Source organism: Periplaneta americana, chromosome 4 (assembly GCF_040183065.1).
Source record: "Periplaneta americana isolate PAMFEO1 chromosome 4, P.americana_PAMFEO1_priV1, whole genome shotgun sequence".
Taxonomy (NCBI): domain Eukaryota; kingdom Metazoa; phylum Arthropoda; class Insecta; order Blattodea; family Blattidae; genus Periplaneta; species Periplaneta americana.
The window spans coordinates 181683340-181710600 of record NC_091120.1 but is presented as its reverse complement, the minus strand read 5'-3'; the positions used below and the strand labels follow the sequence as shown (position 1 = coordinate 181710600).

At 35.0% G+C, this 27261-nt stretch overlaps 1 protein-coding gene across 1 annotated transcript in view; it reads left to right on the top strand.

Annotated features, from left to right (window-relative positions):
* Positions 1-11111: 11111 nt before the first annotated feature.
* The window catches only part of LOC138698490 (uncharacterized), a 713766-nt gene continuing 697616 nt past the window's right edge, over positions 11112-27261 (top strand). The window contains exon 1 of the mRNA XM_069824457.1: positions 11112-13317. Coding sequence (XP_069680558.1) covers positions 12598-13317 — 720 coding nt within the window. The 5' untranslated portion in view covers positions 11112-12597. The remainder of the gene's footprint in view (positions 13318-27261) is intronic.

Here is a 27261-nt window from a genome sequence, read left to right as displayed (position 1 = left end):
CTTTTTGGGAGAGGTACATTACGAACCTTTCCAATGCCAAGTACAGTTAAGTGAAAATCATAGCAGCCTGCAAAAAATGTTGTTTTCGTTATTTCCAAGAAAGGCATCTTCTGTGTACTTAATAAGACTGATAAAGCTCGGATTGGATTAATTCCAGAGGGGAAAAAGCAAGAAAATCCCACCCCACCCCGCCACAAGCCGCACCCTTCGAAATAATACAAATTAAATCCATCCGAGCTTTACCAGTCTTATTAAGTACACAGAAGATTCTTTCTCAGAAATAACGAAACCATGTTTTTTGCAGGTTTCTTTTATTTTCACTTAACTGTACTTGGCATTGGGGTCGTAATGGACCCCTCCCAAAAAGGGGTCGATTTTCTTGGGCATTGTTGCTGTGACACACCGTGCACTCAATGTAATCACTCACTAGTGATCTGTCACCTCTCGCCACAGTCCAACTGTCGTATGACTCCTGACACATGACATCATTAAAAAATCGTTTCCAGAGATCGAAAACAACCCTCTGTATAACTTTCAGAATCACGGATTCCTGCATCTTTGTCTCCTTATGAATTTCTTTCAGACCGAACGACGTGGTTTAGACGGTTAGTTTGAGACTCGAATTTGGGAGATCCCGGGTTCAAACCCCGTGGTCGGCAAATTTGACTGGGTTTCTTCATGGTTTCTCTCAGTCACTAAGGCAAATGCTGGATTGAAAATTTACATATCACCACCGCTTTAATCACCAATATCACAAACATGAAATAGTACATTATGCAACGAGCCTATAATGGTAGTAATTAAGACGCAAGTATGTTTATGAAACAAGCGCAAGCGAGTTTCATAATTTTCATACGAGCGTCTTAATTACCATTATAGGTAAGTTTCATACGACTTTTTATGCTCGATCATATTTCTAACTTGAAATTATTCATAAATATTCATATTATTCTTATGTGACTGGGGAGCGAACTGACCTTGTGAAATCTCGTAAATTGTGAGATGTGCGCAGACGCGAAAGTATTGATTTTTTCCGAGGAACAATAATGTCATTGACCTTGATATAATCTAGAGAGTAAAATGAACATTAATCTTGATATAACATTGAAATTGATTTAGACATTGAAAAACGAGATGACAAATTGAATTTATTTGAATATTACTTACAATTAACGCTAATTATTATAGTAACAGAACATAACCTTCTGCGACAGTATTGGATTTCTAGCCTCCGTGACGTTTCGCTAGTTGTCTTTCGATTGCATATCCGAGAATAATCGATACTTACGCTTTCATAATGCTAGAATGGCGCTTTCTGATTGGTTGAAGAACTGAACTTTAATGAATAGGTGTACTTTAATAAGGTCCATTAAAGGGCTACTACCAGGTGTATAATTACTACATTTCGGCATGGTCGAGCATAAACAAAAATATAAAATTAATGAACACATGCTATCTACGTTAACAAACTACAATGGAATCTGAAACTCGGAAACAGTGAATGGTCTACTCATATACCCAATGATCTTACACACGCATATGACCACAAATGTTAGTGCGTGTATAAATAGACTTTAAAAAATCCTTCTTTAAAAAATCCTTTCATTTATGTTATAAACTGATTAATTTTTTCGGTGATTCAGAGCTGTAACGGTGGCAATGCTGACGTTGGTTATGATTGTGACACTGATGGTGGTTGTAAATAGCCATTTTAAAGACAGTGAGGGTGATATTATGACGGTGTATACCGGTATGTCATTGATATTCACAGTGGACGCACTTCACATCTTCTACAATCCTAACAGAACAGCGAATGGAATGATAGTCTGTTGTCGGCGATGCGTGTAGTACACGCACTACATACATCCGGTTTTTATGCTGAATACATTTAAATTAGAATAGCTACTCTGAGGTGCGTGGCCTACTGGTTTGTCCAGCACTGTTCCCATAGCTGCCTGCAGTCGTATGTAGCGTTACTGCAACACAACCAACTCGCTGGCTAAATGTGTTGCCTATACGGAGGTGAGCTAGAAGGTCAGTAACATTTCCCCGGCTGACTTTAAAGCCGATCTTTAAGAATTACATTGAAAAGATTCCAGGTGATAAGATAATAATAATAATGATTATAATAATGCTAGTTAGTACCCAATCTATATAAGTCGAAATTTTTAAGATTTTAAGACAGTGTTTTCAGTACATAATTCGTTTCTCTACGCAATTGCATAGAAATTAATTTATATATCTCACCATTCGTGAGCTGCCACAAGGGACAAAGAGTACTTAACCATAGAAATTTTTACAAGTTCATGAAAAACCATTCATTTTGTTTCAACAATGAAATTCCTACAAGTACATAACTGCAAATAATTTTTTTTGAGATTAGTGAAAATATACCTATTTTTAGAAAGGTAAGTGTTACAAAAAAGTAAAGAATGCTACTGAACTTAGTTTGATTTCGAATATAGGTGATTCTTTAGGAGAGCAATTGATCCTTTCAATGCAGCTAAGGTTACAATCGGAATAATAGATGTAGGTATTCCAAGCCTCTTAAACAGAGTTCGTATAGGCCAGTTTCTGTCTGATGCTTTTCAAATTCACTGCGGGCTAAAAGAAAGAGATGCACTATCACCTTTACCTTTTAACTTTGCTCTAGAATATGCCACTAGGAAAGTCAAATATAACGGAGAGGGTTTGGAATTGAACGGGTTATATCAGCTACTTATTTATGCGGATGACGTGAATGTGTTAGGAGAAAATCCACAAACTATTAAGGAAAATACGGGAATTTTACTTTAAGCAAGTAATGAGATATGTTTTGGAAGTATATTCCGAAAAGAAAAAGTGCATGATTATGTCTCGTGACCAAAATGTGTGAAATGGAAATATAAAAATTGAAAATATGTACTTCGAAGATGTGGAAAAGTTCAAATATCTTGGAGCAACAGTAACAAATATGAATGACACTTGGGAAGAAATTAAACGCAGAATAAATATGGGAAATGCCTGTTATTATTCAGATGAGAAGCTTTTGTCATCCAGTCTGCTCTAAAAGGCTGAAAGTTAGAATTTATAAAACAGTTATATTACCTGTTGTTCTGTATGTATGTGAAACTTGGACTCTTTCTTTGGGAGAGGAACAGAGGCAAAGGGTGTTTGAGAATAAGCTGCTTAGGAAAATATTTGGAGCTAAGGGGGATGAAGTTACAGGAGAATGGAGAAAGTTACACAACGCAGAACTGCACGCATTGTATTCTTCACCTGACATAATTAGGAACATTAAATCCAGACGTTTGAGACGGGCAGAATTTGTAGCACGTGTGAGTGAATAACTACAGAAATGCATATAGAGTGTTAGTTGGGAAGCGAGATGGAAGAAGACCTTTGGGCTGGCCGAGACGTATATGGGAGGATAATATTAAAATGGATTTGAGGGAAGTGGGATGTGATGGTAAGCAGGTACGTCGCTAGAGGGGTGCGAAAGGGTGCGCAAGCACCCCATAAAAAATCGGAGCACCCCTTTCCGCACCCCAAAGGGCAATTTATTGAAAAAAATACTCGGCATAAGTTATTTTGAAGATCAAAAACAAACAATTTCTTGGATGTGAAAAACTACGTCCCTTAATATATGGTTATGGATATGCTGACCAATAATAATAATAATAATAATAATAATAATAATAATAATAATAATAATAATTATTATTATTATTATTATTATTATTATTATTATTATTATTATAGTAATAGTAATACATAGTAATATTAATAAACAGATGTATAGTATGCGCGCAAGTGCACGAGAGAACATTTTGGATTTTTTATGTACTACATTTTTACAACTCTCACCCCATTTTTAAATCTCGCACCCCATCCGTACCCCCCCCTTGCCCTGATCCTGGCGACGTCACTGATGGTAAGGACTGGTTTAATCGTGCTCAGGATAGGGACCGATGGCGGGCTTATGTGAGGACGATAATGAACCTCCGGGTTCTCTAAAAGCCATTTGAAGAGTTTACGGGAAAAACGATGAATGTCACAGTTTTCTTAAGGTTGATGTCATTATCTAATTCAATGGATCACTGCGAAATTTAATGTTGTTCTTATGAAAAATGGTAAAAAGGAGAATTATCATCACGAATACAGTAATCTTTTCCATTATTTTGTATAGAAACAGTACTACATCTTGCAGTTATAGACTCAATTAGATCATTATGTAATCCTTAATAGAAATGTGCCATTCATCGTTTTTCCCGCAAGCTCTTCATTTGTAAGTAAGTAATAATAATAATAATAATAATAATAATAATAATAATAATGATTTATTTAACCTGGCAGAGTTAAGGCCATACGGCCTTCTCTAACACTCAACCAGGAGTAAAGACTGCGTTACAAAAACACTACAAATTTACAAATTACACTACAATTTTACACACAAAATTGAATAAGATAATAATAATAATAAAAAATAAACAACAAATAAGAAGAAATCGGACATAATATATAACATACAGAAAGAAAGAAAAAAGCATAATAATATGTGAACAGCAGGTCAAAATAAATGAGGCATACAAAAAAAAAAAGACAATTATTCATAATAATAATAATAATAATAATAATAATAATAATAATAATAAAATAAGAATAGTAATAATGATGATGATAATAATAATAATAATAATAATAATAGTAATAGTAGTAATAAAATAGTGCAGTACAAAGTATACAGTGAATACAATATTTCTCAGTACACACAATAAGGAAAATTAAGATTATATATAGCTCAACTGTTTTATGTTGATTTATCATATATGAAGAGCTGTTATAATAATAAATTCTCATTCTCTATTGATAGGTTAGTCAGTTGATTTTGTTTGGCATCACGACGAGAACAGAAATTCAAAAATTTTTAGACTTATTAAATACTGCAAAACAGACTATTTCTTAATAAGCGGTATGTATAGATAACGTCTTTCAGAGTTCTGCTACCGCTGGGTACGCGACATTTCTAAATGTCAATGTATTCCGTTGGAAATTGATGGTCCAGTTTACGACAGAACCGCCGTAACTGCAGCCAGTGAGTGACATTTTATTCCTTTCCTAGGACTGCTACTCTGGATTCATTGCTGTTTAACGCTTTCGCGTTATCTGGTTTCTATGGGAACGCGTTATTAATCAGGTGCTGATTTATTGCTTTATTGTGTGAAGAGGTTGAATGTAGTAAAGTGCAGACACTTTTCCTCGCTTGCGTCATAGCTCATCGGTGTGACACGGGACACCATTTCATTGTCATGTCGTTTCCGTGGTGACACTTTTGAAACTTATCTGTAGATATGAATTCTTATTTTAGTCGTCGCAGGTTGTCTTGCGGTTATCATGCTGGACATTCGGTCCGAGGTTCGCGGATTCAAACTGTGCGCCTCACCTTGTCCCTATCCATTTAAAACCTACCGTTGGACCTGTTAAGTTGGGAAATGGAGGGGGAAAACATCGGATTGTCTGGTTATACCTTAGAGATAGAACTTCAGAATGAAATGCCAGGGCTTACATATATATCCTTAAGGTACTATTACTAGCGATCACACAATAAGAACATTCAAACACACACACACTCCAGTAAGCTCCATCTTTCTTGTCCCAGGTATGGATAACAACCCAACAGAATAAAGAAATTGATAAAACAACTCCTATTCAAGGGAGAAAAGTGTAGTAATTTACAATCTGTTCTTCTAAACAGCACAGCATCGTCATCCAGAATATAACTGCAATGTCCTAAATAACAAGGCTACGCCACATACGCGCTACAAAGATATTTAATGCCATAGGGCAATGATTTGTTTTATTATAGTGTCAGGTTACAAAAAATACTATTATTATAGTGCCAGTATATAAAATACTATTATTATAGTGCCAGTATATAAAATACTATTATCATGTGCCAGTATATAAAATACTATTATCATTTGCCAGTATATAAAATACTATTATCATGTGCCAGTATATAAAAATGCTATTATTATAGTGCCATATATAAAAATATTGTTATTATTGTGCCAGTTTATAAAAATACTAGTATTATTGTGCCAGTATATAAAATACTATTATTATAGTGCTAGAATATAAAATACCATTATTATATTGCCAGTGTATATAAAATACTATTATTATAGTGCCTTGCAATTATATATAAAATACTAGTATATTGTCAGTATAAAAGAATATTATTATTATGGTCCCAGTATATATAAAATAGTATTATTATATTGGTAGTATATAAAATACTGTTATTATTATTATTATTATTATTATTATTATTACAGTGTCGCTATATAAAAATGCTGTTATTATAGTGCCAGTATATATAAAATAATATTATTATATTGCCAGTATATAAAAATACTATTATCATAGTGTCAGTATATAAAAATACCATTATTATAGTGCCAGTATATATAAAATAATATTATTATATTCCCAGTATATAAAAATACTATTATTATAGTGCCAGTATATATAAAATAATAATATTATATTCCCAGTATATAAAAATAATATCATAGTGCCAGTATATATAAAATAATACTATTATATTCCCAGTATATAAAAATACTATTATTATAGTGTCAGTATATAAAAACACTGTTATTATAGTGTCGGTATATAAAAATACTATTATTAAGTGCCAGTATACATAAAATACTATTATTATATTTGTCAGTAAATAAGACTACTATTATTATTGTGCCAGTATATAAAAATACTATTATTATAGTGCCAGTATACATAAAGTACTATTACTATATTTGTCAGTATATAAGACTACTATTATTATTGTGCCAATATATAAAAATACTATTATTATAGTGCCAGTATATAAAATACTATTATTATGTGCCAGTATATAAAAATGCTATTATTATAGTGCCATATATAAAAATATTGTTATTTTTGTGCCAGTGTATAAAAATACTAGTATTATTGTGCCAGTATATAAAATACTATTATTATAGTGCTAGTATATAAAATACCATCATTATATTGCCAGTGTATATAAAATACTATTATTATAGTGCCTTGCAATTATATATAAAATACTAGTATATTGTCAGTATAAAAGAATATTATTATTATGGTGCCAGTATGTATAAAATAGTATTATTACATTGATAGTATATAAAAATAGTATTATTATTATTATTATTATAGTGTCGCTATGTAAAAATACTGTTATTATAGTGCCAGTAGATATAAAATAATATTATTATATTGCCAGTATATAAAATATTATTATCATAGTGTCAGTATATAAAAATACCATTATTATAGTGCCAGTATATATAAAATAATATTATATTCCCAGTATATAAAAATACTATTATTATAGTGTCAGTATATAAAAACACTGTTATTATAGTGTCGGTATATAAAAATACTATTATTATAGTGCCAGTATATATAAGACTACTATTATTATTGTGCCAGTATATAAAAATACTATTATTATAGTGCCAGTATACATAATGTACTATTACTATATTTGTCAGTATATAAGACTACTATTATTATTGTGCCAGTATATAAAAATACTATTATTATAGTGCCAGTATACATAAAGTACTATTACTGTATTTGTCAGAATATAAGACTACTATTATTATTGTGCCAGTATATAAAAATACTATTATTATAGTGCCAGTATACATAAAGTACTATTACTATATTTGTCAGTATATAAGACTACTATTATTATTGTGCCAGTATATAAAAATACTATTAATATAGTGCCAGTATACATAAAGTACTATTACTATATTTGTCAGTATATAAGACTACTATTATTATTGTGCCAGTATATAAAAATACTATTAATATAGTGCCAGTGTACATAAAGTACTATTACTATATTTGTCAGTATATAAGACTACTATTATTATTGTGCCAGTATATAAAAATACTATTATTATAGTGCCAGTATACATAAAGTACTATTACTATATTTGTCAGTATATAAGACTTCTATTATTATTGTGCCAATATATAAAAATACCATTAGTATAGTGCCAGTATTTAAAAATAGTATTATTATAGTGCCAGTATATAAAAATACTATTATAGTTCCATTATATAAAAAAGTGTTACGTGGACTAGCTCCCCGCGTGAGTCTGATCGAGCTACCCCTCGCAAGAGAAGGCCTTAGCCCTTCAGGAACAAATGGATATTAATTAATTAATTATTCATTCATTCATTCAATATATAAAATTACTATACTCGTAGTTATAGTGTCAACATATAAACAACAATATAATGAAGTATAGTGCATAAAGATATTTTAAGAGATCTAACAATTGCAGCTCACACAGTATCAATAGCTATTTTCGGGCATCATACATATGGACCATGACTAATTCACATGTTCTTGACGTTTGTTCGTTTTTTGTTGTATGTTTCAATCTATTTACAGTTTTTTATTTTTTATTGTATCTACATAAATGTTTCACTAAGCCTCCAGGCATTCACTCCATATTTATTGTATCATGATACTCTTTGTCTATGGCAACCTGTAGTGGTTACAGAAAGAAGTAAAAATAAAAAAAATACTACTATTCTATAATTAAAATGTCAATATATAAAATACTATAGTGTGAATGTATGTTATGTTGTACACATACACACTGGAAACGCGTTACAATTAAGACATACTTAGTTTTATAGAATTACGTGTAACTAATTTTATACAAATTTGCAACGTTCAATTAATTTACAACATGTCTAACGTACATGTAATTGTATGATACTGTTTTGTGACGAGACAAGTAATGTCATATGCTGTATTGCAAGACGTCCTTAAGCATGTTAAAACAAACTGGGTATCTTAGAATCTTCTACTATCAAAGTCAGCTACATCCACATTTTCTTCAAATTAGGTTAATGTTGTATTTGCGATCTCTGTAAGTTTTTCTATAGATGTGTGAGGAGTTAAGTTGCAAAATGGGTATCATTCCGTTTAAATTGAAGGTTGAAGTTGCCGGTTAGTTGCACAGTCTGCTACATCCAAGTATGCAGATTTCAAGCGTATGAAGAGTCCAAGGGGGAAAAAGGCGGGACATCCACTTTTAAACAATTATCAGGAAGTCAATTTTAAAATTTGAAACTCTATCATTCCGAAAATAATACTGATAATTTAACCAGCAGTTATTTGATAACTGAGAACTTTCTTCCCCTTTTCTAAGTGTAGAATGAATACACTTCATATGAAGTATATTAATAAGCAAATGGAAATCTGAATTTTGCCTGAAAGTGGACATCCCCCCTTTTCCCTGCACTCCAAATGATATTAATTTGCTGCAGCCTGCATTGTTGTCCGCTTGAATTATCCGCTATTTTTAACTAGAAATCATTATTGTAGCCTTTTATTCTGTGTAGTTTACAAATTAACGAATTAATTAATTCGAAGGATATGAAAAATATTGTGAATAATTAAATTTCATTTTTGTGTGAGGTTTAAAGAAGTGAATTTCTATTTTTTTTTTTTAATTTAATTACTTGTATTGAACAAGTTTGTATTATCCATATGTTGTTTCACTTGAAATAATTAAGCATTTAATAAAGGATAATAGTTTGACATTTTGTGCTTAATTACATATATCATTGCAAAAATAGATAGAACCACGATGGTGGGTTCAAAGCCAGCTACATCCAAATAAATAAAAAATGCGTTTCCCTGCCTGTCGTAACTTTATGGTTCCAAAGTAACGAAACTGTTTATAGAAAATCCGTTGTTTTTTTAGTAGGTTATTTTACGACGCTTTATCAACAGCTTAGGTTATTTAGCGTGTGAATGAGATGAAGGTGATAATGCCGGTGAAATGAGTCCGGGGTCCAACACCGAAAGTTACCCAGCATTTGCTCATATTGGATTGAGGGAAACCCCCGGAAAAAACCTCAACCAGGTAACTTGCCCCGACCGGGAATCGAACCCGGGCTACCTAGTTTCGCGGCTAGACGCGCTAACCGTTACTCCACAGATGTGGACCGAAAATCCGTTGTTCAAATTATTTTTTTTGTTCCTCCTGTAAAATTTTATAAAATGAATGTAGCTGACTTTGATACTAGACGACTCTAAAAATTGTCCCTATTAACACAAAATAAACATTTATCTTTCCATTCATTGTTAAATATATGTTTTCTAGTGAAACGTTCGAACACGCTGAATAACACATTGATAAACTCAGTTCACAGCTGCTTTCCCTTTGACAATTAATATTTGAGGAGAAAAGTTCTCCTCAAATTTTCCTCAAATATTAATTGTCATTTAATTACAGAGGTTATTCTGTAGGACAAATTAATAAATCTTTAATATTCTCATAGCTAGCAGTGCATATTCTGTACACATTACTGTGCACTTAACTGCGGAATCCCGGCCAAATAAGTCACTCAGCTGAGTGCGCCCCTTGCATAATGGCAGTTGACTTGGACATAAAACGTCAACATATGTGCCTAGCTTGGAGTCAAACCAAAAGGGAAAGATCGAAGTAGGAAGGTTCGATCCGGTGCTGTGGATTGAATTCGGCGTAGCTCAGTGGTCAGGGCGCTTGGTACGTAGAACCAAGAAAACGGGTTCGATCCGCGGCGCCGGAGCGAATTTTTGTCCTCAAATATTAATTTTCAATTAATTACAGAGATTATTCTGTAGGACAAATTAATAAATCTTTAATATTCCTTTCCCTTTGTGAACATGAGGTGAGGTAGAGTGCATTCATTACTTGACTTCTTGGATTCAGTTCCGTAACTTCGGGGGCGTACTCGCGAGTCGAGTTTTGAAGAACTCTTAAATGTCATGTAAATCATCTTGCATTAACGTATTCTTGCAGTATATAAGTAATATTTTAATGGGTCTACAGTGGAAATACTTGCTCTGAAGGCTGTCTGGGGTTACGAAAGGTCGCCGAGCACCGCTTACATGATTACAGTTTCTTGTGTCCATGTAATCCGCCTCACTTCATGCGTGAATGCGTGTGTTTGTGCGTTAGCCAAGTGCCAAGATCGTGCCACTAAAGTGCTACACAGCACGTGCATGGAGGCGCTCTTATTGTTGTTCTTCCTGCTCCGCAGATTTTATTTACATCTAATAAAAGCAGAAACAGCTATTAGTTTGCACCCAATACGTAACAAGTATCTCAGAAATAGTTGGCAGGACACTTGAAACATTTTAAACGTTTTGTTATGAATTTGAGTTTCGTAACACATGGTTGGCGTTGGAATTGAAGGTGGGGAAATTATTCAGAGGAAGGGGAAGAGAACGCCTCTGAAATGCCGTTCTCAACGACATGTTAATGGCAGCTCTCCAGTTCGAATGTCTGTTGCAACCTCGGAACTGTTTCAGTCTGCTCTTACATATATTTTGCTACCGTGTGTAGAGGTCCGATCGTGTTGACTCGAGTTTAAAAGGGGAAGGCGATTTGTGAGGTTACTCTGCCCACAGGCATTTTGCCCAGTACCTTGACAAAAAGTAAAAAAAGAAAAAAAGAAGAAAAAGAGAAATAAATCACCATAGTTCCCCCTCGTTTCTTCCCCTCCTCCGCTCTTTCTTTACCCTCTTTTAAATCTTCTTCCTCGGCCTCTGCCCGTTTCTCGATCTTGCCCAAAGTAGTTCGCGATACTTGGCTTCAGTCTGTGTTTGGTGTGATTAGCAGGATAATTGTCGCCTTAGTGCCGCCTGAGAGTATACCCATTCTGTTTCGTGTAGTGCCTCGTGTTTGGACAGTGAGTGACTTCATTTTTCAAGTGGTGTGGAGTTGCGAATAATATATGAGCTTTCTGACGAATTCAACTTGCGCGATGAAAGTGTAATAAAGTTAGAAAAATAGTGTCAAGTGAAATCATCTTTGTGACGTTAAGTGTTGGCGTCAGTGTAGGTGATCAGTTGCTAAGGAAGAGCAGTGATCGTCAACCACTGTTTCACTTAGGATTGTTGTCATTTCTTCCCTTCCTGAAATTCCGTGTCACCTTTTCGAACCTTCACTCACATCAGCGTTTGGCTGTTCACTGTCCGAACTGAGAATTATTTAGTGACAATGTCTCTGTAGTATTTTTTGTCGTTGTGTCTTTCCCATCACAGTTAAATATTGTTTAATGAAATTTCATAGTTTAATCTCCTCTGAATTGTCATCGTGCTTCACTATCGTGGGAGAATCACTTGTTTTATTTTAAGAAACTTTTTATTTCTGTAACATAGTTTTTGACAGCACTAATTTTCTCTGATTTTGTAGTGATTCTTTTCTGTATTATTTCACATTTTCGTGTGTAAACTTTGGACATTTCGACATCACTGATTTAGGCAGGACACTAACTTTTGGCTCAGCAATTGTCAGAGGAATTCGGCTTGACATTTTAGCGAGATGTTGTACTACAAAATTGTTTTCTTTTCTTTCTAAGATATTATTTATTTTCTGCTTATTTTAGCAAATCCCTGCGAGTTTTAGCAATTTATTGTGTAAAATTTCGAAACTTCGATCCGAACCCGCTGAGGAAAGGGATCCAACTGGCATTCTGGCTCCCCGTAAAATCACCCCTGTGCAGAGGGTTCCGCCATGTATAATCATGCCTGGCGGACAATTTGTAGCCGGCACTAATCTGGACTCTAAAGGACTTCCAAGTATGTACCCGGTGACGATCCCAGGCGTTGCCGACTCCTTCGAGGAGCCGCCGCCCCTTCCGCACGACTCACCCCCAGGCAGGGACCTCGCGAAGCTACAGAGAAGTCGCAGCTCTGGCGACGCGTCCCACCGCCAGAGGAAGTCGTCCTCCGGGCAGACCTCTAAACCTCGCAGCAAGGCAGAGCTCACGAGCGAAGGAGGTCGCGTCTCTTGCCCAGAAGCCAGCAGAGTGGTGCCTCAGGTGTCTTCGCCGAGGTCAAAGAAGCGGCGTCACCGGGGGCGTCACCGGCACCACCACTCTGACTTGGGTCCCGAAGATTTCAGGCTGAACATACCGACCAACAAGCCGGACGCGACGAACGGCTCTACCGCACCCACCCTAGTCCCGCCCTCTTCGTCGCGCGGTGCAGATTCTGGCGACCTCTCCAAGTCGGCACCCTGCGATACCTGGTGCTTGACGGATTTGGACAATGGCGCCGAGGCGCGGAGCCCCGAACCCAGGTCCACAGACAAGGTGGACAACCGTCCGTTCAGACTCCGGTCTTGCACCTCTCCCGATTACTTCTCGTCGATGGATCAAAGCCGGCCGTCGTGTAGGTCATGGTACAATCGGGCCTGTCCGTTCTTCGCTACGAGCCTCACTGGAGATGACAACGCCGCAGAGGTACAGTGGCTTGCAGTGCGCACTAACGGAACTGCGAGTGTTGACGCTTCTAACACTGTTTGGTGTGTGAATTTTATACAGCATAACTGTTACGATTGTCGCTAATTCTAACACCCGAACCAGAGTGCTGCACTGGAGTTGAATCGCTCGCTTGAATTTGGTCCAGTGTCGCACCCTCGAGTGAGATACGATCGGTCGTGATACGCTCGTAATAAATAGAAGCACCGTACAAGGTCATCTCACCGACATGTCTTATCTTGTATGGAAGGCGACAGATAAGATACACATATGTTTTGCTCACACAGTAAAAATAAGTCTTTATTTTCTGCGTTTATGACAAACGTTTAATGGAACAGTTACTGAAACGTACCAAAACAGGAACATGAAGTTATAAATAAAATAGTATGAAAAACTTCGATATACAGTTATTATTGCTAATTAATAATAATTCAATATTTGATTTACCACATATAATAATAATAATAATAATAATAATAATAATAATAATGATTTATTTTAGCTGGCAGAGTTAAGGCCGTAAGGCCTTCTCTTCCACACAACCAGCAAATATAATATAATAGGTCCATACATAGTGTTCCGCCTATATACTGCGACAATGTAGAAACGTTTTACAAAATATTATTGATATAGTAGTAGATTAATAACAATATTAGTACAGAGATAACGTCACAGAAAATATAATAAAACGAATAATCATGCTGCACAACTGTCACAGACACAAAGATTGATACACTAATTATTAGAGATTATTATTACTATTATTATTATTATTATTATTATTATTATTATTATTATTATTATTACTAGAAAACTTGATACAGTTCTTGCATTATCGTGACTGTATTCTCCTTTTATAATAATTACATTTACATCCAATAACATCTATCAGATGTGACAAAAACAAAATCACTCCTGTGTGGAAAAAAAAAAAAAAAAAAAAAAAAAAAAAAAAAAAAAAACATTTACTTACAACATTTATAGGCCTATTACATTTTAAAGCAAGTTTTGTAGTTGTACTATGGAGAGATTAGTTAAACACTACAAAGTTTTGAAATTATAAACATCTTTGATGTTACTACAAAGTTCATCACTGTAATAAGAACGAATGTCTAAAGTTCGGCTTATACAGTTCGAGGAGTTATCGCTCGTGACAATTTTACCCATCATGCATGTGCGCTACCTATCGGATTATGCTATGAACTACTTGGCGCTCGAGCGGAAACGTCCGATGCAGACCTCTGACCCGAAGCTAATACCCGACTGCAATAATAATCACGTCTTGAATTTTTGTAACATTATCTTTTCTCTTTGAGGTAGAGATGTTTTTCATGTGAGTTACTAGTATGTTTATGTCGTCACAATTAACAAATGCACATTTTTTTTGCCATTATCGAATTTGACGTCTTTTTTGTTTTATTTCAAGTGCATATTTAACCTATTTTTATGTAGTACGTACGTAGTGCTTCACACTAGAATTGGACAGGAATGAACAGGTGACACATTTAGAGTCACGTCGAACTTTCTGTATGCAGATTCTGAAGATGATAAACAGATCTCTTTTTCCTCAACAATACGATGATGACGGACCAGGTACATTTCAATTTCGCCCGATTTATCTACCTATCATTTTTCTGTGGGGATTTCAGAAATCCTCGACGACTCGTTTTTTATAACTTTTCGTCCTGTTATTATTACATGTACCAAATCTAAAACAGCGTAATGTGTCCACACCTGTGGAGTAACGGTTAGCGCATATGATCACCAAATCAGGTGGCCCGGGTTCGAGTTCCTGTCGGGGAAAGTTACCTAGTTGAGGTTTCATTTCGGGGTTTCCCCTCAATCCCATATGATCAAATACTGGGTAGCTATCGGTGCTGGACCCCTGACTCATTTCACCGGCATTCAGACGCTAAATAACCTGAGATATTGATGCAGCATCGTAAAATAACCCACTAAAAAACAATGTAATGTGAGTTACTATTAAATGTAATATTAATTATTAATTATATTAATTATTACCGAGCGAGCTAGCGGCGTGGTAGAGGGCTGACCTTGCATTCGGGTGGTCCAGGGTTTGATCCCAGGTGCCGGCAATCCTAACTGAGGTTTTTCATGGTTTCCTCAGTTACTTCCAGGCAAATGCCGGGATTGTACGTCTTGAAAGTCCGGCCATGGACGGCGATCCTTCTTTTAATTCTTTCATATGTGTCTTAAATGTTTGTGTTGTATCGGAGGTGGCCTTGGCATTGAGCTTGTGGGGTCAAAAAAATATGTATGTGATCCATAGATTAATTCCTCTCCCGACAGGTCAGTGAGGCCCGTGTGGCGTGGGTCGTATAAATGTACCTACAAGGGAGAGGTTAAACTAAGGTAGACAGAGAGGTATTAATTATTAATAATAATATCTAAGTGCAGCTTTCTCTTAAATGATCTTTTATTTTAGCTTGCAATTATCTTAATGAAAGAGATGCTGTTGTATTACAAGGTTTAGATATAGGCCTTGTCTTTAGCTAAGAAATAAATAGGAATGGCTTTGTTAATCAAAACATTCATACGTGTGCTTAATGATTAAGCTGATGCTTTCTCGTCTTTGTCGTATCACGGAATACCCGTTTTGTTGCCGAGCCACTGCAGTCTATACAGATGTTGTGGCTGAATTATGTTACGCGCCTCATAGCTGGAATTATGAGACATGGCGTGTTTTGGAATTCCGCCAGACATTTTGAGGTTATGGGAGGTTAACGACTGACAACAGGTGTCAACACTGCACTAGTGGCGCTCACCTCTGCAGAAACATCCCGGTACTGGGGTGGGGGAGGGCGCCCTCTCAAAGTGATTACATAGTGATTCAGTGCGGGGTTTATTTCAAAGCCCGGTGAGAAATTTTTCTGATGAGCATTCAGTCTCAGTGTTTTGATCATCAACGTTCGACGTTTGCATTGGCTGCTTATCCTACTGTTTTTATCACCTCTCTAGCATGTTTTTATCGCCTCCCTAGCATTGTTTTTATCGCCACCGTAGCATTTGTTTCTTTGTTTGCCAACATTGTGCTTTCAATATTTGTACCTTTTAAAATAATGCATGTTTATTTCATCATCCTTAATTAAAACTTTTCTATCATTTATCTTTTTTATAAGTATTTACGCTATGTTATAGCTTCTGCTGGGGGTGACAGGATTTTTTCTCGTTGTCAAACTTTCAGAACGGCCCCGAGGTTCACTCAGCCTCCTATAAAATTGAGTACATCTCGCCAAAATGTAAAAAAATGTAAAAAAAATTGTACAAAATTGTAGAAAATTACTAAATTGTAAAACTATAAAAATTTGTAAAAATTGTAATTGTAATATTGTAAAATGTTGACATGTTCCACATCTTAAAGCTTCATTGCTCATGTAAGATCTATGGAATAAAATAAATGAATGAATGAATGGTCCTTCCCGGGGGTAAAAGGCGGTCAGAGCGTGGTGCCGACCACACCACCTCATTCTAGTGCCGAAGTCATGGAAAGCATGGTGCTCTACCTCCATGCCCCCCCCAAGTGCCTTCATGGCATGTTACGGGATACCTTTTTTTATAGCTTCTGCTGTATGAGATTATGAATAGTCACGTATCAGAGATTGTTTAATATTATGTTGATAATTGAAGTGGAATGCAACTGTTTGAATAAAATTGAAACAGAATCAACAAACCCTTCTTGACTAGTAATCGTCCATAGAGTTCAATGAATATTGTGTAGTTGGCACAACTGGTAACAAGAGAGCAGCTCATCATAACACACTGCTGCTATCTAGCGGAATATTTGTAATGATGATATAGTACAATAATATATTTTCAAGACAGTTCAGTATTTTAGTAAGTCAATATTTTATTTTATTAGAGTACTTTATTTCTTATAATCTTTACATATTTTCTTCTAATCGTGTAATAGTCAATTAATTCCTACTCGAATTTTGATTTTTTCTAGATAAATGCAATACTTTTTGTGAGCATTTATTTGGACTGGTGTAAAGATAATGTTTCCTAAAAGTTTAAAGTAAAACAAAGACTCCCTTTAATGAAATGATGCATAGGCTTTTTCCTGGTCAATAGGTCTATAAATTACTTTTTTGATAAAAATAGTTTTACTTTGAACATTTCATTTCTTCCTTTTTTTTTTTTTCAACTTCACTGCCCAACATAAAAAAATTACAGCTTTCTTAATAATATGTACGAGTATATTAATGCAGAATATTTGATGCATAGATTTATTGTGAATACGTGTGCGGAGTTTGACTACTCAAAGTGTAGCGATTCAGAAGATATCTTATTACTAGTAAGTTAAAATGTATGTATCCAGTGTTTACCCACTTTACTTGCGTGGTTCGGGTTCCTCATATTGCGGATAGATGGCAGGACTGTGACCCATTTTCAAGTTGCATACCACTTCGACGGGCCACGCTATGCATGATGTGTATCTGTGGAGAGTTATGTCGTGTACTAGGGAGTGTAGTATGGGGAATGGGTGAGTTGATGAAGATGAAGAAGGGAGAAGGGAAACTCGGTGCTGGCACGTAGCCTACTCCCATCGAATAGCACCTAGGGGGCCGCCAAGCTTAACGTCCCCGTCTGACGGACGAATCGCTATCAACAGTGACATATGCTTTCTCTTCATATGAACTGCGGAGAGATTTGGGATTTAACCCAGGCATATTGGTGCACAATTTAGTGATATGAGATGTGAAGTGTACTTGAAAATTTCTGATCCCGCCGGGAATCGAACCCGGGTCGGCTAGTCTGGAGGCAGACGCACTAACGCATAACTAACTCGGCGGACGTAAGTTAAAATGTAAAATCTCATATTTGCTGTAAAATGACTTAAAAGTTTAGGCCTGTGCTATGCATTCTGAATATAGTAACCACTTATGTCATATTAATAAATTTATAACTTGGAATGAAGTTATCGCGGTGAAATATTCACTATAGTAAGCAGAGGATTTTTTGGCACCATATTTGTAAATTGAAGAAAATAACGAAAATGATCAAGAATCAGTAGCACGTCCCCTTGAACTCCTGAATGCCTAATCTTTAACCAATGAAGACAGATGACCATCTGGAAATCAAATATTTACAATTGAATGTGAACCACGTTTTCTTGTTTGAAAAAATATATTACAATTAGTCTACACCGTGATTACAAATTATTATTGGACGATTTTAAAAGACTATATTTTCACCAATATTGAATACAAATACATGATCTTACCACTGTTTGAAAGAGAGAAATTTGAAGTTTTGTACTGACCTTAGATGCACTCGATGTAAGCTCCACGTATAATACGACAGTCGTCTAGGCAGTGATCCCATTCTTGTTAAACCCTCTCAAGCATGTCTTGTGTGACGTTCCTGTTTGCTGAATTAATGCGCCTTCTCAATTCGGCCAACGTCGCTGGAAGTGGAAGTATGTAAACATTGTCCTTGACGAAATCCCACAGAAAGAAATCACACACACTGAAATCCGATGAATGGGGTGGCCATGTACAAAAGGTGCTGTCTATGTCCGTTGCACGACCAATCCATCGACCTGGTAGGTGTTGATTTAGATACGTCCGGACCTCCGTATGCCAATGTGGAGGGACTTCGTTTTGTTGGAAAATGGACCTCTTTTCCTCCTCGTCCGTGAGTTGTGGCATTAGCCAATAATAATAAGTAATAACAATAATATAGTAATAATTGAGATAATTTATACTATAATAATTTCAGAGCGATAAAGGAGATGATGTTGAGATTCATGATGGATTAGTATTAGTATTAGTGTAGTTAGTAGCAAATCATGTTGATATAGGAACAAAGATAATATTGAGAGAAATAGCATACTTAGGGAAGAAACGTACTTGTTTTACAATACATAATACATATAAATTAGGGAAGTCTGTCATATGGGTTGTTTAATTCTGGATTTGAAAATTTCATTGCTTAAAGTAGCCAAAACTGGATGAAATTTTATTATCGAATTATACAGACTTGGACCATAATTTGTACAACGTAGTAGGGATGGGAGGTTATTTCGAAAATAACCGGTTATTTGACGATATGTTTAACCTGAAGGAAGTTAACCGATCAAAAATAACCGGTTATTATCCGGTTATTATTTTTTTTACATTTTAAACCCGGCAAACTCGTCAGGAAAACAAAATGAGATGTTATTTGCAATTGAAATCAAGGAACAATTTTCACTCAACTGTAAACCAATCAGAAGATAGTCAAAATAACATAATTAGATGCTGAAGATCATCAATGACGTCTCTAAACATAATACAAAAAATAATCATAGGTTATGAAATTATGTTTAGTTGCTTACTCCATTCACATTAGGGTTAAAGGTAAGATAAGTAAAAAATAACACAAATTTAATAATTTTTACAATTATAACCTTGTTTATGATAAATTTCGACGGGCAATCTATTCTGCTATAACTATTAAATATTAAAGTCAAAGTTTCTCGACGTATGGACAGAGAACATCTACAACCATGTCCATCCCTGAAGTACACCTGTGAAAGTGATCGGTATTGGGAAGCTAGAGACCTAATGGGACAATGATATAAAAATATCAGTAACCTATACCATTAGAAAAAAGAAGTTTCTCGCCGTTTGAAATGCCATAATACCGGCAGATATTATAAGTCAATCAGAGAAAGTCGGCGATTAAGATAGGCATGTAGTATTGACATTGATTCGAAGTCGTATATCATTTTGCCATCTGTAGATATATTAAGTAAGTAAAGCAGTAACCCATACCTCATCTAGGAATGGGCCACGAGACAATTTGTATACAAAGTTGATTATATACAGTACAAAATAATAAAAGAAACTTATGTTCGAATGACATTAAATTAGAGATAAACTTGAAATACATTTGATTTGGTGTATATTTAAAATAATAACCGGTCGTTCGGTTATTGAGGAAAATAACCTGTCGTCAGGTTGAACCGGCAGAGGAAAAATAACCGGTAATTAACCGGTTAACAGTATGAAATTAACCGTTTATCAAAGTAACCGGTTATTTTTGCCCATCTCTACAACGTAGTAAACCAGCAGATGTGAAGCATTTAGGTTCAACTAAAATGAGAATTTCATTTCGTCTTGTATTATAATCATGTTGTGGCTGAGCTAGAAATTTCATTCGATTTTTATGATAGAAATTTGTAAATTTGGTAAATTATAAAAACATTAAATTCGCAATGTATCAAGTTTGTTGGATAATTCAGTCTTTTTTTTTTTTTTTAATTGATTATAAGTTTTTGCAGAAGAATAGAGGAAGAAGAGCAGTTTTTGTAATGCCTCCCCATCTACAGGGACATAATTTTATTTTTACTACCATTTTTAATATTAACTTGCCTATACCTCTGGATCAACGCCGTTTGCTACCCCCTTCCACGACTGAAGTTCGATGATACTGGCGTATCACTTTACTAGGTATAGGAGAGAAGAAAAGTAGTTAATCCATTTACGTAAACTAGGAAATATTGCGCTTTTGAGTTTGATAATTTTCATTAGGTTTTTGTTCAATCAAAATACAGTACAGTATTAACAATAAGTGTTTTTACTCACGAACTGAGCTGTCCATGTGGACGTATTCATTATGCAGTGTATATTATAATGTCTACAACACATTAGCGTACAATATAGAGAATGAAGTTAAATTGAAAAATAATCATAATATGGATATTTAAACACATTTTTTTAAATGGTGGCCGTTCATTTCGATACAGGCTTCAGTTCTAATGTGCATATTATCGCACTATAGACTATTGCACCTAATCCCAATTACCAGTTTCGTCCTTCGTACTAGTAACTCATGTTGAAATAATTCTGTACCTACTCTATAAAAGAGTACCTTACGTACTGTAAATTCAATCTCCACTTCTGCCCGATCCGAAAAGCTAAAATTACTCAGACATGCTATCTACTGTCCGTCCAAGTGGTCGGAAAGGGAGGAAATCACGTGACAGTTAATTACTTAAGGAGGCCCTTTTATTTAAGTTATTTTAAACAGTTGTATAATATTACGTAGACGTCCAATTCCTAACAGAAATTAATGTTCTCAGAAAAGAGCTAAGACAGCCCAGCCACTAGCTGGCGAATAAAAGCTGGTGGGGGAAACCGGCATACGACGTAGGCAAATGGACGACAGTACCTGTGCGAAAATGATTCAATAGTGAAAGCTCTTTCGTCACTGGAAAACGCGAACATATTTTTGGAACGTACTGTTTACTGTGACCATAAGGCTACTATGACTGTATATGCGGTCTTGGATCTGTGTGGAGGACGGTTGAACTTATTAGTAGAAGGGGTGAGAGTGAAGTACATTAAAAAACTCAGGTACAATAAAAATTGAAGTAAAAATATAATGATGTCCCTGTAGCAGTAGCGGCCGGTGATCCAAATCCTCGGTGAGGCCAGATGCAACTAGTTTAAGTGCCTCCGATATAAAATGATATTAATTATTATTGTTGTTATATTATTAATATCATTATTACTGTATTATTATTATTACTAGTAATAAAAATAATAATTTCACTCACCAAATAAGCTGTTATGCTGCGAGTTTCAGTGATTGTTTCAATGTGATGAAGCAACCCATATTATGTGTTGAAATTTCCCTTTCTTTCTTTTCTTTTTATTTTTTTCCTTTGACAGCAACAAACAAGGCCAACAGAGAAGTTTATTTTGCACCACATTACCACTTAACCATTTATGTTGCTCATACCAGGATGCAATAGAAACTCGCGTTTTAAGATTATCTGTCAGAAAAATTGTCAGCGATGTCGTAGGTATCTCGGTCGGCTCTCTCTTTATTTAAAACTTCCTTTCTTTCAGTATTATTTCTTCTCGAAAAAGGACACTCTAACAATGAATTAACTACAGTACACTAGCACTATTTCTGGCGTTTGTTTCTGTTTAAATGTTCCCGAAATACGTAACTACACGAAGTACAATAGTACAACACCCTCGCTTAAGTCATAAACTAAGACATAAGAGAAGAGAATAGTGTGGGTCTCTGCCTGCCTGCCAAAGAGCTGGAATGTTTGTTATTTAGACCTATTTAGGAAGACAAGTCACCCTATTCCCACCCCACTCTACCCTTGAGGCCGGCCCATGGTTGAGAGGAGTGAAACCTGACCAGGCCAGACGAATTGTGACTCAGTTAAACGTTTAAAGCGCAACGTCAAAAGCCCGCGAAGTCAAACGAAAATCCAGAAGCAGACCCGGCACGAGCGATCTTGGCCGCATGGACAAATTTTACTGCAAAACAGGTCTATATACATCACAGGCCAGACCCGGCAGGAGCGATCCTGGCCTCAGGAACAAATTTTACTGCAAAACAGGTCTATCTACATCACAAAGTTTTCAAATGCTTCTACAGCGATATATGCTTCATTCAAATAACTAATACATTACATAAAAACAAAATTTGATTTCAGTTAAGCTAAGTAACTGAGGCCCTACCTCACTTGCCTCAGTCAGTCAGCCGCTACTGCCCTGTAGTTATACAGGAACATCATTTTATTTTTACTTCAATTTTTATTGTACCTGAGTTTTTGAATGTACTTCACTATCACCCCCTCTACTAGTAAACTTCCAATCGTTCTCCACATAGAACCAAGGCCGCATATGAGTTACTGAGTGTAGTATGTTCTAGAAATATGTTCGCGTTTTCCAGTGACGAAAGAGCTTTCAATATTGAATTATATTTTCGCACAGGTACTTTCGTTCGTTTGCTTACGTCGCATGCCGGTTTCCCCCACCCGCTTCTGCTCGCCCCTCTGTAAAGGCTAGTAGCTGGGCTGTCTTAGCTCTTTTCTGAAAACATTAATTTCTATTAAGAATTGGACGTCTACGTAATATTATACGACTGTTTAATATAACTTAAGTAAAAGGACCTCGTTAAGTAATTAACTCTCACATGATTTCCCGGTTTCTACGACCCTGCGACGGAACCACTTGGACGGACAGTAGATAGCATGTCTGAGTAATTTTATCTTTTCGGATCGGGCAGAAGTGAAGATTGAATTTACAGTACGTAAGGTGCGTACTTTTTTTTTTATAGAATAGGTACAGAATTATTTCAACATGAGTTACTAATACGAAGGACGAAACTGGTAATTGGAATTAGATACAATAGTATATAGTGCGATAATATGCACAAAAGAACTGAAGCCTGTATCGAAATTAACGGCCACCATTTTCAAAATTGTGTTTAAATATCCATATTATAATTATTTTTCAATTTAACTTCATTCTCTATATTGTACGCTAAGATGATGTAGACAGTATAATATACACTGCATAATGAATAGGTCCGAATGGTAGCTCAATTCGTGAGTAAAAACACTTATTGTTAATACAGTACTGTATTTTGATTAAACAAAAACTTAATGAAATATATCAGACACAAAATCGCGATATTTCCTAGTTTACGTAAATGGATGAACTGCTTTTCTTCCCTCCTATACCTAGTAAAGTGATACGCCAGTATCATCGAACTCCAGTCGTGGAAGGGGGTAAGTTAATCCAAAGGTACAGCCAGGTTAATATTCGAAATGTTAGTAAAAATAAAATGATGTCCCTGTACCATATTGGTTAATAAATTCAACGATAGTCAAATAAACCAAACTTAAGATAGGAGCAGGCAAGTAATGGCGAAGATTTACAAATTTGTAAATTGATTCATTCAATAAAATAGTTATGAAATTATGCATTCGTTAGTTAAGGGATCTTTGATTAACCTATTCGTTCGCTTATTATTTTATAAACGTTCTTCAGTTAATTTATTCGCAGGTTAAAAATAATTGGCGTTACATTCAGCCGGTCCCAGCGTATTTCGGTCTCTCAGCTGTATCCAGAAGTCTGATTTCTGTTATTGGATATGTACGCTCACGTCATGCAGGTCTTGTGCCCTTCACAGAGGACGAGGCGGGGCAACACTAGATGGTCTGCAACTCTTTCAAGAGGGAGACTCACGTGCAAGGAAATTGCTTTCGCAGAATGAGCCACAGGTTATGGTTTCCAGGTACCAGTCTCGCTGTTGCTATGGTTTCAGATACCCTTGGGTTTCCGTTCTTTTACTGCAGAAGTTGAAGTTCGGGATCTAGACGGGGATGCTCCTCGTCTATTCGCTCGCGCGTGTGTATCTTTCCCCTTGGTATCGATTTCCTAAGAACTTTTTTAAGCTACCTTAGTAGTTTATCTTATAATATGTATTTCCTCTTTACACACTACATCTAAACCAATGTATCCATCATTCATCATTTGAGCTTGAGTCCTTTCTCATGTTACCGTTAAAGTGGATTTCATAGAGTTTCTGAACATTTTTTCCATTCTTTTCCACGATCTCTGCTATCAGTAGGGATATATATTTTGGTAATTTATTTATTTAGTCTATTAGATTTATTTATACTGGAAGATTTAAGGCCGTAAGGCCTTCTCTTCAACTCAACCAGTATAAGAACAATAGCAAATATAAAAATGACAGCAATACAGGAACAATATACAATTTATACTGTAGTTATTCATTTATTAATTTAACTATTTATTTATTTATTTACTTATTTACTTATTATTTATTTAATTATGTGTTTATTTATATATTTATATATGTATTTCATTATTTATTTATTTATGTATTTATTTATTCATTTAATTATTTATTTAATTATTTATTTACTTATTTATTTAGGTATTTATTCATTTAATTAGTTATTTAATTATTTATTTACTTAGTTATTTAGGTATTTATTCATTTAATTATTTATTTACTTATTTATTTAGGTATTTATTCATTTAATTAGTTATTTAATTATTTATTTACTTATTTATTTAGGTATTTATTCATTTAATTATTTATTTAATTAACCATTTATTCAATTAATTATTTAACTAATTAGTTAGTTATTTAATTAATTAGTTATGTAACTAATTAGTAGTTATGTAACATAATTAGTTAGTTATGTAACTAATTAGTTATGTAACTAATTAGTTATTTAACTAATTGTTTATTTATTTAATTACTTAATTATTTATTTTATTATTTATTTACTTATGTATTTAGTTATTTATTTAATTGTTTCATCAATTAGTTATTTAATTAATTAGTTAGTTATTTAACTAATTATTTATTTATTTATTTGACAACAGCCATTGATCAATAAAAGTCTAGCACAGTGATAAAGTAAATTAATACAATAGTAAAATGAACAACAATGATACAAAAATTAACTACACAACTGTGACAGTAACAACAAATGAAGAACATGGATTGTAATGGTTAATTTACAACAAACAATACTAATACATTTTTATAATTTTTATATTTCCATTTTGTGTAATATTCTGGTGGCGATACGTAATTATACTTTATCTTTTCGGGGTTTACTTTCAAACCTATCTCTTTACTTGCTTATAGCAAAATTCCCGTGTTTTTCCTAATAGACAAGCAGCTGATGTAATTCGTTAAATTCCAAACCCACTCTGTTATCCTGTACTTTCCTAATGGCATATTCTAGAGAAAAGTTAAAAAGTAATGGTGGTAGTGCATCTCCTTGCTTTAGCCCGCAGTGAATTGGAAAAACATCCGACAGAAACTGGCCTATACGGACTTCTGTTAATTTGTTACTTGCGTTTGTAATGCCTACATGAATTATGTTAAGCTATCATCGATCAACGCTGAAAGAGTCTGTCGTATCTTGGATTCATCTGTCTTCCCCCCCCCCCCCCAGAACGGTTGATGTATTGATAGTCTCGCCTTTTACGAGAAGAATCTCGTTCTCTTATTTCGCTGAACTGGATGAGATCTCTGCACTTTTTATTACTACTCAATACGTATAGTATTTCGCTTCTGTGCTAAATCTTGGTGTCGGGAATGCAATTTACAACATTCCTGGAAGAGGTTTTCGACCGCTTAGGGATTCTGCTAGGTTTAATTTATACCTCGTTCACTATACAGGATCATTCCGTTTTCGAAAATTTGTTTGTACATCTTTTATTTAATGGCCTCTACCGAGCTTCGATGCTCGGTAAATGCATTAAGATTTGTGATGAACGAAACTGATGTGGGAGGGAGTTACTATGATTACGTCAACTTTTTCCTCCATTGTCACCGGACGTTTTGATTTAGTTCAGTCATTTACCTAATAGTTTTGTCATCAGACGGTCCTTGAGTTCAATTCCAGACAGAGTACTTGATTTTTGTGACACATGCGGTGAATGTTTTCTCCAAATTCATTCATTCTTGATATCATTTAAATTCTATTGTTACTCCATTATTAAGATATCTGAAGAACATTGAGGTGATCTTCAAGAAATGTGACTATTTCGCTTGGACTGGAGGTAGTTTGTTATTGGAATATTTACAGCAAAAATGAGAAAGTTTATATAACAATTACCTTATCCAAACTTAGGGGTTTAGAGACATATCAGACTGCATATTTAACTTATCTCTTCATTTTTTTACAGGAAACAAAACAAAAAGAGTTAGAATAAACTTCTAATTCATGGCCATTTTGTATTCTTGATTTGAATTAAATACCTATTATACATACGAATGGCTTTTAAGGAACCTGCAGGTTCATTGCCGCCCTCACATAAGCCCGCCATCGGTCCCTATCCTGTGCAAGATTAATCCAGTCTCTGTCATCATACCCCACCTCCCTCAAATCTATTTTAATATTATCCTTCTATCTACGTTTCGGTCTCCCCAAAGGTCTTTTTCCCTCCGGCCTCCCAACTAACACTCTATATGCATTTCTGGCTTCGTCCATACTTGCTACATATCCTCCCCATCTGAAACGTCTGGATTTAATGTTCCTAATTATGTCAGGTGAAGAATACAATGCGTGCAGTTCTGCATTTTGTAACTTTCTCAATTTTCGTGTAACTTCATCCT